Source organism: Beta vulgaris, chromosome 4 (genome assembly GCF_026745355.1).
Source record: "Beta vulgaris subsp. vulgaris cultivar EL10 chromosome 4, EL10.2, whole genome shotgun sequence".
Taxonomy (NCBI): domain Eukaryota; kingdom Viridiplantae; phylum Streptophyta; class Magnoliopsida; order Caryophyllales; family Amaranthaceae; genus Beta; species Beta vulgaris.
This window is the reverse complement of record NC_079205.1, coordinates 56,750,631-56,766,179: the sequence shown is the minus strand read 5'-3', so window position 1 is coordinate 56,766,179 and position 15,549 is coordinate 56,750,631. Positions and strand designations below refer to the sequence as shown.

Sequence of the window (15,549 nt, the reverse complement as noted above, 5' to 3'; positions counted from 1 at the left end):
TGGTTAAAAACACGTAAACCATTTGATACAAGACTTGCTCATAAAAATCTTAAGATGGAAGGATATTATCAAACATCATCCAGTAGACTATATGGTCGTATCTACCGTATTTCTATTACGATATGTGCATGTCTTTTCATATATATTCCTCACCAGTCTCTACGAAACCCTCATTTATTCACCTTCACCGTAAACCATGACTCCCGTAGTCGACTTTGAGTAGTTTCTTTCTCCGAATCATTTCACTTTTGGTAAAAAAAAAGCAACTATAGTTGACAATATCGCATTTACTTTATGTTAATAAAACCATTATTAATTACTCAAATTGTCTCATAAAGTTGTGTTTACTTTATTAAGGATTTAATTATCCCCTACTCTAATTTAGCTCTCTATGCTAAACTACCCTTTTTTTTTTCTTACAAACCATGCTCAAACTCATTGTTGTAGTAGAAAAAAACAGAAAAAGTATTTGTCGTTATATTTTAATTTCTAGATTTTTTATTATGATATATAAATTTTATATTTTAATGTTCAGTTGAATATTGTAGCTAAGTCTATTATTAAGTAATATCCCAATAATTGGTATGACTAACAATAGCTAACCTATTTTTAACATGAAAAATACCCGAATGATACTTTAAGAAAGTAGAAGGTAAAAATTTAATAGATTCAGGAAATAAAGAATAGAGAAAAAAAATGAGTGTTTGTCACAACTTCAACTTTTAATTATTAGCATATAAACACTAACGCATATAGAATAGAAGATGGGAAAGCAAAAAAGAAGATCATAACGATGGTATCATGACTAAATTAAATTAAATATAAAACTAACCTCTATTAATAATCGAAAATACTATTTAAGAGAAAAATTATCTTCATCAATCATGACCATATCAAGATTTATCGAACTTTTTTTTTTAATGATCTGTGACCTCAAGTAGTCTAGAAACTCGAACCTTGATTTCCCAATTAGTTTTAGTATAATTAAGTTCATTGAGAAAAGAATAAGATATGACATATAGATATATGAAAAAGAAAAACATAAATAATTATTTATACAACAAATATTCTATGATAAAAATAATTAGTTAATTGCATAATGCCTGCAATGTCATTGACAAACTTTCATTTGATTCTTCATGTAATGTCATCATGGTATGCTATAGGTCCAAAATTATATGTTTGTATTTTTTATATTTATATAACTCAATTTTAAAAGTATGATTTCGAATGGCACAATTGCTATTGTTACATATAATACGCTATTTATATAGTTAATTTTATATGTATTTAAAATATAAATAATAAATAATACCTTATTATTCATCTAAATAAATATATTTTCATAAGTTGTAAAATTATATTGTATATAAAACTTATTTCGAAACATAATTCAAGCACTCTTAATGGTATAAAAAAAACATAATATTGCGAATTACGTGACGCGCTCTATGCTACCAATCCTGTTATAATACAGAACACTTGCAAGTAATAACCCTATAATATCAAATTCCGGCCACAAGAAAAGGAAGTAAGAGAATCTACGATCTACCACTCCTCTACCCCTTGGTGGTCATTAACGAATAACGATCCTTCCTTGCACATGACAAAAGACGACCATGACCAAGTTACGTGGACGATGAATTGGTCCATAACATATTAACATATATGTCATGTTACTTTATTTTATTTGGATAAGATAAGAGCATACGATTGTTTTTATAATACAATCAATCAACACATGCACCTAATTTCTAGGTGCCTTGTACGTAAAAGTCAAATAGGCGGCTATCTCAAACCTCCTCTATATACATGGAAATCATAGCATCTAAAAAACCAAATTATCATAAATCTACACTTTCATAAACCACCACTTCTCTATTTCAATTTTCACAACAAATTTCTGTGTGATATTCATATACCTAGCCCCCTAGAGTAAAATAATATGGCAGCATTATTTGAGATGTCTTATGTTAATATGTTGATCCACTTGGGCTGGTTTCTTGTAGTTCAAGCTTTAGTTTATTTGATTCTAACAAACTCATCCAATATTTTCTCCAAGAGCAAGAGCTTGAAGTCTTTAAGCTTCAAGCGAGCTCGGTCCAGTAGTGTTCGTCATCTTCTTTCTCTTATTTCGGATATGCCGTCTGGAACTACACCAAGAGGACTATCATCACCTGTAACTCCAAAGTATGAGGATCAAAATGAAGATTAGTATTCACAGCTAGAGGAAAGAAGAACCATTAATTGTTCTTTAGGAAAACTTCAAGCGGATCTGTATTGAGGCAGAATGGGGTTTAGCCCTCCAAATTACATTTTTTTCTTCATTTTTTATGTATATAACATACTCCATATGGAATTTAGAATTTTCTTCTTTGTTTTATCAGATTTTGTAAGTTCTATACTTTATTCTTCAAAATGTATGAGTGACTCTATATTACATGATGAATGAAAAATTATGACATTTTGATTTGCAAAAGAGTATGTTCAAGTGATTGCATATATTACGTTACGTCTCAAAAGCTGAATGACGCCGCAGTGTTGTCTGATACAGGCAGAGATACATCCTTATTCCCGGTTCAACTAATAACATTAGTTCTGAATAAAATAGATACAAAAAAATGTTTAAAAGGATCATACCTGATACATTACTCACAACACAAATTGCAATTTACAGATTGTGATCTCATCCTTCTACCATCGGATGCATTGAAGTTAGGGGAACTAGCAGTAACTTGCATGAGTCGCAACCGCTTAAAGAGTCTGCAAGGATGAGTAAACCTGACGAGGTATCATGTAAGGAGAAAATTATGTCAGCAAAAAAAACAGTTTTGGGTGTATTCCCTTCACCTCGAAGAAATTTTCAGAACTTGGTGAATTTTTTTTAACTTGTAGAGTTATATTTATCATCTAAATCTGGCAGGATTAGCAATAGAAAGGTGACTTCTTGAAAAGGTAGTAATTGACAAATTTTCCTAACTAGACTGAAAATTTAAAACTTGTCAATTCAAAAGGGACAACCAAGGCGAACATTTGTAAGAACACAGTTGAGTCGGAGAGAATCGAACATATGATTGTAATCATAATAGTAATCACTCTGACAGCGCGAGAAGCTGATGGCAATAGCACTGGCTCAAAAATTCTTCCTAACAGGAAGAGGGCACACAAGCGACAGAACAAAACCACACATTTTGCTTCAATATGAGTTAATACATCTGAGATGCTTTGTCTGAGAAAAGATGAACTAAGCAAGGTTGCAGAAACAACATTCCAAATGAAGTACTACAGATCAGAGAGAAATTGAATGCAGCCTATAGTGGAGTGCTTTCAACCAACTCAGAAATCTACAATTGGATAATAAGAAATTCCATTCAACTGACTTTTCAATATCAGATTTGTTTGACCACTTAAAAAATTAAACAAAGAGAGTAAAGGGAAGCAACTGCATAATAAGATACAAAAGTCAAGTTTCCTATGACAGTCTGATTACTTACTAGAGAAGAGGGATTACTCTATAATCACACAAATGTCGATATGTCCGAGTGGTTAAGGAGACAGACTTGAAATCTGTTGGGCTTCGCCCGCGCAGGTTCGAACCCTGCTGTCGACGATACCTTTTACCGTAATATTTTTATCAACCTCATAACATTGAACCAGCTCATCAATGCCATGTTTTTCTTCCCACCAGACTGCTGAATCTTTAGTCCAACTGTCCAAGCAACTCTAGATAGTACATTTTCACCTATATTGACGCATAAATACACCAGTTGTCAACTTACCCTTCAAAGAAAACACACGCAAGCTTTAAAGAGATCTCGCGACTAATATGGAGAGACATCAAAGTTGCCCATGCCAGCAGTCTACATGCGATTAAACTTGACAGGTGAAACTTACTAGGAACTGAAGCATTCCGTATTGAGATTCAACGTAGGTTTTTACTTGTATTATTAATAGAGATTCTTACTCCTTAGTCCTTGAAAGTTAGCAGCATATTTAGTACCTGTTGCTAAAAGTTCTTACTTGACAAGCTAAAAAGCTTATAATACGTAAAAATCACATACATTCAAACTGAAACTTTGTTTGAGGCTGACAATTTTATTTCATAATAATTCGGCAATCGAAACTCAGAAAAAACGCTTTCCAAAACCATTCGGCTGTGAAATATCGGTAGAGTTTAAAATATATGAAACCTTGGGGTTTCAAGTATTGAAGAAAGGCGGTTGTGAAGTTGTGATGGTTCGCTTCTTGTCACAAATGAACTTAACTTCTGAAAAGATACTATGTTTCCACGTTTTTTCTATTCATAGTATTTCCATTTCCACGTTTCCCCATCTTCATTCTATGCAACCTAGTTTGGCCCGTATCCCAAACATGGCTATTATATAGTTTATTCGCCATGTTCGAGTCATGTCCATACCCGGTTGCACTTCTACTTACGTGCACATCTTTGACAAGTCCAGACACATGTTTGATGCAAATTAGTTGACCCTTTATATATGGCTTCTGATCAACTCCCCATTGAGAAACATAAGTGCTCACATGATCACACATTAAATGCATCTATCTCGTTGTGAGCATGACCTCCTTTAACAATTCAACTGATTGTATATTGGAATATTATCAGTACATTATTTGACCTCTATAAAGTTTAGACAAAGAGATGAAGGGAGAAACAAGCGCTAAGAAGTCAAACTCCATCTGACATTTAGATTAATTATAAGAGACAAGGGATTGCAGTTGCACCTTAATCACACAGATGTCGATATGTCCGAGTGGTTAAGGAGACAGACTTGAAATCTGTTGGGCTTTGCCCGCGCAGGTTCGAACCCTGCTGTCGACGCCACCTTTTACTGGCTCTTTTTATCATCCTCGAATGGTAATATCGAAACGGATTATTAATGCCATGTTTTGCTTCCAGCCACGCTACACAAGTATCATAGAAAGGTTGCACATTTGTTCATGATTTTTTTAAAAAGCTGAATCTTTAGTCCAAGCAACTTCAGATAGTACATATTTAACCATTCACCTATATTGCTGCATAGATACATCAGTCACGTACTTGCACTTCAAGTAAATACAGACAGCATTTGAGAGATCTCTGGATTATTTTTAGAGGGGTGTCAAAGTTGCCCAGCATTCTACATGCCTTACTTTTAACTTGACAGGAGAAAGTTACTGAGAATTGAAGCTTACCATATAAAGATTATGAGTAACTTTTACATTTTTCTTGTATTTTGTTGGGAACTTTCAGCAGAAGTTTGCAACAAATTCAGTATATGTTGTCAAAAGTTGCTAGTAATATACAAAAATCATATAATCCATAAACATAAAGCTTGTTTGAGGCCGCTCTACTTATTTCCAAATGTTTCAAAACCAATCAGCTAAGAAATATTGATCGAGGTTAATGATTAACCAATCATTTGATGGGAAGAGGTATGAAACCTTGGGGCTTTGGATGATTGGAGAAAGGCGGTTGCGATTGAGATGGTTGGCTACTTGTCACAAACACAGTTATTTCCAAAAGAATGTTGAGAAGAATTTTAGATGATGTTTCCAAGTTTCTCTAACTTTGAGAATTTCGTTTTCTTTTTCCCCATGTCTGTTTCCTTGCAACCTATTTTCATCCATATCTGAAACATGCCTATCGAATCGTGTCCATACCCAGTTCAAAACTTCAAATTCTACTTCAGTGGTGAAAATTCATATTTGACAAGTCCAGAAACACCTACTTGTGCAATATTAGTAGACCCTATATATATGGTTTTTATATTGACTCCCCTTTGATGCATCTATCTCGTTCAAGCATGATCTCCTTTAATAATTCAACTGACTTCTAAAATCAGATTTCTTCATTTCATTATTTGACCACTAAAACAAATGCATAGCCAGCATAGGTATATAAAAGTCAAACTCCATGTGACATTTAGATTAATTATAAGAGACGAGAGATTGCACCTTAATCACACAGATGTCGATATGTCCGAGTGGTTAAGGAGACAGACTTGAAATCTGTTGGGCTTTGCCCGCGCAGGTTCGAACCCTGCTGTCGACGCCACCTAAACTGGCTCTTTTTATCATCCTTGAATGGTAACATAGAACCGGATCATTAATGGCATGTTTTGCTTGCTTCCCGCCGCACTACACAAGTATCATAGAAAGTTTGCACATTTGTTCATGATTTTTTTAAAAGCTCAATCTGAAGTCCAAGCAACTTTAAATAGTACATATTGAAACTTTCACCTACGTTGATGCACAGACACACCACTTGCATACTTGCAGTTCAAGTAAATACAGACAGCATTAAAGTCATGCACATGAAAGAATGTTAGAAAAAGATTTGGATAATGTTTCCCCGTTTATCTAAATTTTGAGAATTTCAATTTCCTTTTCCCCATGTCCATTTTCATGCAATCTACCTTTGTCATACCCAAACATGCCTATCAAGTCATGTCCATACCCAGTTCCGATTCTACTGCAGTGGTGAAAATTCTCTTTGACAAGTCCAGACACACCTGCTTGTGCAATATCAGTTGACCCTTCTTATATGGTTTTCGGACTGACTCCCCATGAGAAACATAAGAGCTCACATAATCAATCCTTTACTGCATCTATGATCCATCACGTCCAAGCATGATCTCCTTTAACAATTTAACTGACTTCTAAAATCAGATTTCTTCAGTTTATTATCTGACCACTAAAAAAAGTTTTGACAAGGACATAAGGGAGAAACAAATGCATAGCCAGCATATGTATATAAAAGTCAAAACTCCATGTGACATATATACTACTTATTAGAGACGAGGAATTGCACCTTAATTACACAAAATGTCGATATGTCCGAGTGGTTAAGGAGACAGACTTGAAATCTGTTGGGCTTTGCCCGCGCAGGTTCGAACCCTGCTGTCGACGCAGCCTTTTTTTTACAGGAATTTTCTTATGATCCTCAGAATATAGCAATGAACCTGCTCAACAATGCAATGTTTTAATTCCCACCTCACTACAGTATTAACATAGAATGGTGACACATTTGCTTAAGCAATGCACACTTTTTTTCTTTAGTTGAAGCTACTCTACAATCTACAAAGTACTTTTATAAAAGTCCACTTACTTTGATGCAAGAAAATACAGACAGCTCAAGAAAGATCTCAGGAGGAAAAATATTGAGATATATTAAAGTTGCCCAGCAATCTACATACGTTTCAACTTCACAGTAGAAACTTAGTAAGAACTAAAGCAATCCGTATCACCATATGAAGCATAGATACACCACTTATCAACTTGGCCTTCAAAGAAAAAACACGCAGCTTTAAAAGATCATGCGACTAATATGGAGAGACATTAATGTGGCCCAGCAATCTACATGCATTTGAACTTGACAGGAGAAACTTCCTAGGAACTGAAGCATTCAGTATGGAGATTCAGAGTAGCTTTTTACTTGTATTATTAATAGAGATTCTTACTTCTTAGTGAAAATTAGCAACAAATTTAGTACCTGTTGCTAAAAGTTCTTACTTGACAGCTAAAAAGTTTATAATACGTAAAAAACACATACATTCAAACAACTGAAACTTCGTTTGAGGCTGAAAATTTTATTTCATAATATTTCGGCAATCAAAACTCAGAAAAACGTTTTCCAAAACCATTCCGCTGTAGGGTTTCAACTTTCAAGTATTAAAGAAAGGCCGTTCTGAACTTGTGATGGTTGGCTTCTTGTCACAAATGGACTTACCTTCTGAAAAGATACTAAAAAACAAAATTATCTTATGTTTCCACGTTTTTCTATTCATAGTATTTCCATTTCCATGTTTCCCATTTTCATTTCTATGCAATCTAGTTTGACCCTATCCCAACATGCCTATTTATATAGTTTATTTGCCATGTCCGAGTCATGTTCATACCCAGTTGCATTTCTACTTACATGCACATCTTTGACAAGTCCAGACACATGTTTAATGCAAATTAGTTGACCCTTTATATGTGGCTTCTGATTAACTCCCCATTGAGAAACATAAGTGCTCACATGATCACACATTAAATGCATCTATCTCGTTGTGAGCATGACCTCCTTTAACAATTCAACTGATTGTATATTGGAATTTTATCAGTACATTATTTGACCTCTATAAAGTTTAGACAAAGAGATGAAGGGAGAAACAAGAGCTAAGAAGTCAAACTCCATGTGACATTTAGATTAATTATAAGAGACGAGATTGCACCTTAATCACACAGATGTCGATATGTCCGAGTGGTTAAGGAGACAGACTTGAAATCTGTTGGGCTTTGCCCGCGCAGGTTCGAACCCTGCTGTCGACGCCACCTTTTACTGGCTCTTTTTATCATCCTTGAATGGTAACATCAAACCAGATCATAAATGCCATGTTTTGCTTCCAGCCACACACACAAGTATCATAGAAAGATTGCACATTTGTTCATAATTTTTTAAAAGCTGAATCTTTAGTCCAAGCAACTTTAGATGGTACATATTTAACCATTCACCAATACTGATGCATAGACACACCAGTCATTTACTTGCACTTCAAGTAAATACAGACAGCATTAGAGAGATATCAGGATTAATTTTAAAGAGATATCAAAGTTACCCAGCAGTCTAGATTCCTTACTTTTAACTTGACAGGAGAAACAAACTGGGAATTGCAGCTTTCTATATGAAGATTCAGAGTAACTTTTACTTGTATTTTATTGGGAAATTTTAGCAAAAGTTACAATACATTCAGTAGATGTTGCCAAAAGTTGCTAGATAAAGGTGTGATTATGTGAGCATTTATGTTTCTCAATGGGGAATCAGTCTAAAAACCATATAGACAGGGTCAACTAATATTGCATAAGCAGGTGTATCTGGACTTGTCAAAGATGAGTTTTCACAACAGAAGTAGAATCGGAACCAGGTATGGACACAACTCGACCTTCAATGCATCTATCTTGTTCAAGCATGATTTCATCTAACAATTCAACTGACTTCTAAAATCAGATTTCTTCAGTTCATTATTTAACCACCAAAAAAGTTTACACAAAGACAGAAGGGAGAAACAAATGCATAGCCAGCACAAGTATATAAAAGTCAAACTCCATGTGTTATAAATACTACTTATTAGAGACGAGGGATTGCACCTCTATTACAAAAATGTCGATATGTCCGAGTGGTTAAGGAGACAGACTTGAAATCTGTTGGGCTTTGCCCGCGCAGGTTCGAACCCTGCTGTCGACGCAGCCTTTTTTACTGGAATTTCTCATGATCCTCTATTTATAGCATTGAACGGACCTGCTCATAAATTCCATGTTTTACTTCCCACCACACTACACAATTAACATAAAATGTTGACACATTTGTTTCACACTTTTTTCTTTAGTCGAAGCTACCCTTCAATCTACATAGTACATATTAATAAAATCACCTAAATTGATGCAAGAACATACAGTCAGCTTGAGAAAGATCTCAGGAGTAAAAACATTGAGAGACATTAAAGTTGCCCAGAAACTTAGTAAGAACTAAAGCTTACCATATGAAGATTCAGAATAACCTTTTGCAATATTATTATGGGTACTTTTAGTGCTAGAATAAGTAGAAAGTTAATACATTTAAACAAGGAAAATAATTTCCCCTATATAGTCAAATTCCACCTGTCTCATTTTATTTTGCAGAAACCATTTACCCAAGACTGTAGGAAAGTGAAAAGGTAGATAGAAAAAAGTGAGTTGATAGGTATGGCCGTATGCGGCCCCAACTCTAGAGATAATTACAAAGAAAAAACATTATGAAAAAGGGTGATTGACAATATACAAGGACCACTGAGAAAGAAAATTGAAGCAATTAAAATGGAACGAAGGGAGTACGTTAACTTTTTTTTCCTGTATTATAAGAGAAGTAAAAAATTGAGAGAATAAAGTGGGTGAGTACTGACTACTGAGTAGTAGTATAGATGTAGGATGTAGCATTCAACTTCAAAGAAAGATAGATTGAGTAAACTTGCTAAAAAAATTATAATGATGTAGCAAGTTATTTTGACCGAGTATTCTTTGCAGTCCACTCAAGATAGATCAGCAGCCAGTTGCCCAGTAGGCCACACAATCACACCTGCCTAGAAAGAGGGGAAAAAAATAAACTCCAGTTGGTGCTGGAAATTAATTATCAAAGAGCAAGTCTTTGGACGTTGAATAAGTCTTTGACACATGACACTATGTATGATAAAAAATTATTAAAAAAGAGAATCTAATTTAAATATAAAAGTAGACCTAGTCACTAAATGGATTAAACTGGTGATTGAAAGAAATTAACTTAGTCACTATTGGGCTAATTCTATTTTTAATATTAAGCTTACAATTGCCTAATTTTAATCTAAAAGTAGGCAGTCTCTTACAAGAAAAACACATGTATATTATAAGGAATTAAGGATATGATTGATCTCCTTTTTACAATAATTTAACACATGCACCTAAATTTTCAGATTACTAGCAAGAGTCAAATTGGTGGAGCTCTAATCCTCTCACTCCCCTCCTAGGCTCCTATATAAAGAGAGGTGAAAGATAGCTAATGAGTACCAATTATTGAAACAAGACAAACAAACAAACAAAAAAAGTTAACAACACCATTCATTTCTAATCCCAAAAGTTATTCTCTATTTTCTTGAAGAAAACCATGGCAGCAATATTTGAGATGTGTTTGGTTGATAAGTTAATCAACTTAGGCTGGTTTTTGATAGTGCAAGCTTTAGTTTATTTGATTCTAACAAGTTCGTCCAATATATTTTCCAAGAACAAGAACCTAAAATCATTTAGCTTCAAGGGAGCTCAATCTAGCAATGTTCGTCATCTTCTTTCTCTAATTTCTGATGTGCCATCTGGGTCTACACCAAGAGGACTGCCATCACTTATAACTCCAAAGGACGAAGATCAAAGTTATTTGATGCAAATTTGAATCTTTTTTGGGGCAGAACAACCCGAAAACAAATTGTGATTATAAATATTAAATACATGTTATAGTGTACATAATTTTGCCAGATTTGGTCCATTCTTTTCTTGTTCAGATTATGTAATTCATGAAAAGTTTTTCTCTCTCTAATTTCAATAACTTGTGTTCAAGACATTTCAAGATTATGCTTTTCTTATTTTTTTTTCCATTACTCGAACTTTTTACTTTACCTCAAATACCCACATCGGGTCATCCATCAACATTTTGCCATGAACTCTTCAATTCACCTCAAGTACCCGTATGGCCGTCCTTGACACTCAAACGTGAACACGAACACATAGACACTTCATTTTGTGCAAAATCACTGAAAATTTTCATAGAGTAGACGAAACATTGTGCAAAATCACTGAAAATTTTCATAGAGTAGACGAAACATACACTTGGACACGTACTCGTGTCAGACATGGGTATACGAGTCCAGTTAACATAGTGTATAAACACTTCGACACTTCAATATCTACCTAAATCATGATAACTTTTATAAAACACACGAAACGAATACCCATAAGTAACATATCTTATTAAAAAAAATTATGAACCCTTTCAAAACAAGATTAGGAAAGAAAGTTCCACAACTAATCAGATTCCACTTCTCTTCTAGAAAATTCAAGTAAAAGAAAACCCACCCTAATTATTATAAATTGAAAACCCCATATTTGGTGAGTTGAGATCTATTAAATGCCATGTCAGTTGACCCTACCTATATTGCTAATTGCTTACATTGACTTTTAACAAAAGACTCCTACTTTTCATTTGAGTTAAAAAAAAAATAAAAAAAAGGGAGAAACAATTGCATAGTGGAGTAAGATATAAAAAGTCAAGCTTCATATGACAGTTTGATTACTTACTAGAAAAGAGGGATTGCACCATTATTTCACAAATGTCGATATGTCCGAGTGGTTAAGGAGACAGACTTGAAATCTGTTGGGCTTCGCCCGCGCAGGTTCGAACCCTGCTGTCGACGTCTCATTTTACTTATTTTTTTTAAACATCCTCGCCTTAAAACAGCTCATGTCTGCCATTTAATTCTTCTCATCACATCACTATACACATACCATGAAATAGTTCAGCAAGTCATTTTTATAAGACTAAAAACAACAATGTCAAAGCTTTAAACCCAATACGACCGCTGCATGTGCATGTACCTAGATATTATCTCCACATTAATAAGGAAACGTCGAAACGCCAATGTATCATATTAGCTCATGCTCATAGATGTCACTAAATTTTACGCTTCTTGTCACCAACTGCAACCCTCCTTGTATTAAAATAACTTTATCAATTGGTGCACAATCTCTTATACAAAATCACAAAAAGCCTTAAACAAAAGGTTATATTACATGCACATTGTGATCACAAGCCCCATGGGCTATGATAACCTTAATCCAGCATGAAGTACATAAAATACACACACCTTGAAAATCAATCTGCCAAACTCATCTCTTGTATGGTTGAAGATGATAATCTTCAAACTCAGACCCAAATGATATAGACTCTTCATCAAGTTTCTTCTTCAATCTCCACCATGTTTTCATTTTATTAGCTTGTATTAACCCTCTATAAAGCATCTCAAAGGTGATCTTTTGTGGAAGAAAACCCTTCTCAATCATTTGTACAAAGTATTCACAAGCTTCCCTCCATTTTTCTTTCTCAATCAAACCATGAACTAACACGGTATACGAGTCCAAATCAGGTCCAGCCCCTGCATTTTTCATGTCATTCCAAATCTCCTCAACATTCTTCATATTATCCAACTTCACAAACATTTGCACCAAGATATTGTATGTCTGTAAGCTAGGTACACAGACACCTTCTTTCTTCATCTTCCTATACAAATCTAAAGCTTTTTCGGCATCCTTTCGCCCTCTCAACTCCTTAAAGAAACAATTGTATGTTACAGAAGTTGGTGTAACTCCATTATCAATCATCTCATTAAGCAATCCCTCAGCTTCTTCTAACCTCCCACATGAACTAAGACACTTAACAACCGAAGTATATGTAGCCACACTCGGACTCACTCCTTTCGCCTTCATCATCTCTAACCTATCTAAACTCAAGTCAGGCTTATGAGCACGACTACAAACATGAAGCACAATAGAGTAGCTAGTCACATCAGGTTCAATCCCTCTCTCACGCATTTCATCAAACACCTTATCTGCAGCTCGAATCGTCCTCTCAAATCGATCATCCGGGTGTAAACTCGATTTTCGACAAATCCCATTAAGCAACACATTGTAACAAACTACATTAGGTTCAATCCCTTTCTTAATCATCTCTCTTAATAATTTCTCCCCCATATCAACCCTCTTAACTTTACACCACCCATCAATCAAAACAACATAAACTTTCACACAAACATCAAACCCAAATTTCCTCTTATTAAACAACTCCATTGCAATCCTAACATAACCATATTTACACAATGTATCAATCACATACAAAAAATCATCTATAGAAGCTTCAGTTTCAGTAAAACAGGGCATATCATCAAACACACGAATTGATTGACGGGTGAAATTAGCAGCAATTAAACGACGAATAAAGATCAAGAAAGTTGAGTTTTGGGGTTTTAGATTTAGGGTTTGCATTTGAAGGATAAGTTGCCAAACGACGTCGAATTGACGGACTTTTCCGAGGATGTCGACGATGAGATTAAAGGAGAGGACATCAATGGCGAGAGAGTGAGAGGAGAGAGAGTAAGAGAAGAAAGAAAGAGCGATTTTGGAGAGGTGAGAGAGACGAATTAGGGTTTGGTGAAGAAGAGAAGAGGAGAGAGAAATTCCGTAGAGTTGAAGAGAAGATTCCATGGCGTGAAAAGGGTTGTGGTGTTGAATGAGGATGTTGGAGATTAAATCTGCGTCGTGAGATGGTTGGAGAGTTGGAAGTGATGGTTTTGTTGATGAAGATAAGGATGATGAAGATGATGAAGAAGAGTTGAGGGAGAAAGAGGAGAGAGAATGAGAAATTGTTTTAAGGTGAAGATGGTGAGTTTGTTGAAGAAGTAGTTTTGAGGTTAGGAGTGCCGCCATTAATGGATAGTTTCAGAGCTTCTAGTTGTCTCAGAGTGTTTGGTCACACTGTCACAGTGAGTTAAGTGAGTTAAGTGAGTCAAGTATACTGAGAACTTCGAGTAGAACTGCAGCTGCCCGCGTTAAAAGTTTGAAATGTCTAATTGGAAGACTGTAAGAGTCTGTAACACCGTAAGTGCTAGGTTAATCACGGTGAGTGGCGAAACTTTTTTTTTTTTTAGGGTAGGAAGAAAGCACTCTAATCGGATCAAAACCTCGCTCAGGTCAATCCGGCTCAAGTTTGCAGGCAAAGCTCATTGAGAGTAGGGAAAATGATAAGGGAAAATCTCCACCACTTATAAGTGCCTCTATTGGGGTTTGATCCCACAACCTCAAGGTTGTGAGATACAAACCAAACCACTAGACCAAGTACCGCTTGGCCGGTGAGTGGCAAAACTTACAAAGCTAAGATGGTGAATATGCTAATACATAGAGTATAGTGTTGGTAGGCAAAGGTACACGGATAATAAATCAAATGTTTAAATAAACATATGTATATCTTTAGTTGGTACATGTTTATTGGTATTGGTCTATGTGTACATAATCTACTCATTCATGTTTAACGTAAGTATGCTTTTTTTTTTCCTACGTACGTGTGTATGTACTAATTTGAGTATCAATACACATATAAATGCTGCAAAATATGCAATCATATAAAAAAATTACCATACACTTAGATAAGTTAAGTAGATTTAAATTTGCGATTTCACAAATTTGTTCTCCCTAATTGCATTTGGGATATTCAAGTCTGAAAGAATTACTTCCACCCCACCAAATAAAGACCACTAGAGGAATCTCAATATCGCTAACTAACTTTTTTTTTTGAGGGAAATGTCACTAACTTAGATGATACTCTCAAGGAGTTTTACCTATAAAACGGGGCTAAGTTGACCTGAACAAAGTTCCACTTGCCTTGTTTGGTTGACAAAATAAATCATGGGAAATACAAATTCCTAGGAAGTAGAAGTATATGAAGTTGTTTGGTTGGCAAAACCATGGGAATTTGCACTTCCTAGGAAGTTCTACTTCCTCCAAAATGGAGAAAGTTACTTACCTAGGTCCCCCTAAATAAGTAGAGCTTCCCATAGGAAGTTCTACTTCCCATTATCAACCAAACACAATTTTACACTTCCTAGGAATTTCAAATACATGGAAAAAATAACTTCCTAGGAAGTATGACTTCCTATATACAACCAAACAAGGCCTAATAGAGTATTGTCTCTCTCGCTTAAGATATATATATACACACCATTTGCAGCAAATCTTCTAATTTATTTTCTGATGACTTCATAACTCATTTTCATTATATTGCATTTAATTTTTATTCCACTCCCTGAAAAAATAGATTTATTAAAATCCTTAATTCAATGGTGATATTTTACACCCATGTCCCTTGGTTCATACTTCATCATTATGACTATTGGTCAAATTACTGATTAGAGTTTTGTTTTTACTATTGACATATGCCTATTTTAATAGTATATTTGTTTTCAA

General features: G+C 34.8%; 1 protein-coding gene and 7 non-coding genes across 23 annotated transcripts; 7 read left to right on the top strand and 1 right to left on the bottom strand.

Annotated features, from left to right (window-relative positions):
• Nucleotides 1-1,644: 1,644 nt before the first annotated feature.
• On the bottom strand, nucleotides 1,645-14,357 carry LOC104890585 (pentatricopeptide repeat-containing protein At2g13420, mitochondrial). Of its 16 annotated transcripts, none has more exons than XM_057394413.1 (10): nucleotides 12,402-14,357; nucleotides 12,133-12,245; nucleotides 8,217-12,030; nucleotides 6,812-8,079; nucleotides 5,956-6,138; nucleotides 4,744-4,923; nucleotides 3,895-4,000; nucleotides 3,495-3,742; nucleotides 2,641-2,781; nucleotides 1,645-2,177 (listed from the first exon to the last, which is right to left on the bottom strand). In XM_057394413.1, the coding sequence occupies exon 1, from the start codon at nucleotides 14,014-14,016 to the stop codon at nucleotides 12,424-12,426; it is 1,593 nt and encodes a 530-aa protein (XP_057250396.1). In that variant the 5' UTR covers nucleotides 14,017-14,357; the 3' UTR covers nucleotides 1,645-2,177; nucleotides 2,641-2,781; nucleotides 3,495-3,742; nucleotides 3,895-4,000; nucleotides 4,744-4,923; nucleotides 5,956-6,138; nucleotides 6,812-8,079; nucleotides 8,217-12,030; nucleotides 12,133-12,245; nucleotides 12,402-12,423. The 16 variants fall into 16 exon arrangements, with proteins under 16 accessions (XP_057250396.1, XP_057250388.1, XP_057250389.1 ...); XM_057394405.1 differs by lacking the exon at nucleotides 3,895-4,000 and having other exon boundaries at nucleotides 6,812-6,962; nucleotides 7,109-8,079; XM_057394406.1 differs by lacking the exon at nucleotides 3,895-4,000 and having other exon boundaries at nucleotides 8,217-8,341; nucleotides 9,130-12,030.
• On the top strand, nucleotides 3,529-3,610 carry TRNAS-UGA (transfer RNA serine (anticodon UGA)). Its single transcript has one exon. It is a non-coding gene; the product is annotated as a tRNA-Ser (tRNA).
• Nucleotides 4,759-4,840, top strand: TRNAS-UGA (transfer RNA serine (anticodon UGA)). The gene has a single exon. It is a non-coding gene; the product is annotated as a tRNA-Ser (tRNA).
• TRNAS-UGA (transfer RNA serine (anticodon UGA)) lies at nucleotides 5,971-6,052 on the top strand. The gene has a single exon. It is a non-coding gene; the product is annotated as a tRNA-Ser (tRNA).
• On the top strand, nucleotides 6,828-6,909 carry TRNAS-UGA (transfer RNA serine (anticodon UGA)). Its single transcript has one exon. It is a non-coding gene; the product is annotated as a tRNA-Ser (tRNA).
• On the top strand, nucleotides 8,232-8,313 carry TRNAS-UGA (transfer RNA serine (anticodon UGA)). Its single transcript has one exon. It is a non-coding gene; the product is annotated as a tRNA-Ser (tRNA).
• TRNAS-UGA (transfer RNA serine (anticodon UGA)) lies at nucleotides 9,145-9,226 on the top strand. The gene has a single exon. It is a non-coding gene; the product is annotated as a tRNA-Ser (tRNA).
• On the top strand, nucleotides 11,870-11,951 carry TRNAS-UGA (transfer RNA serine (anticodon UGA)). Its single transcript has one exon. It is a non-coding gene; the product is annotated as a tRNA-Ser (tRNA).
• Nucleotides 14,358-15,549: the final 1,192 nt, after the last annotated feature.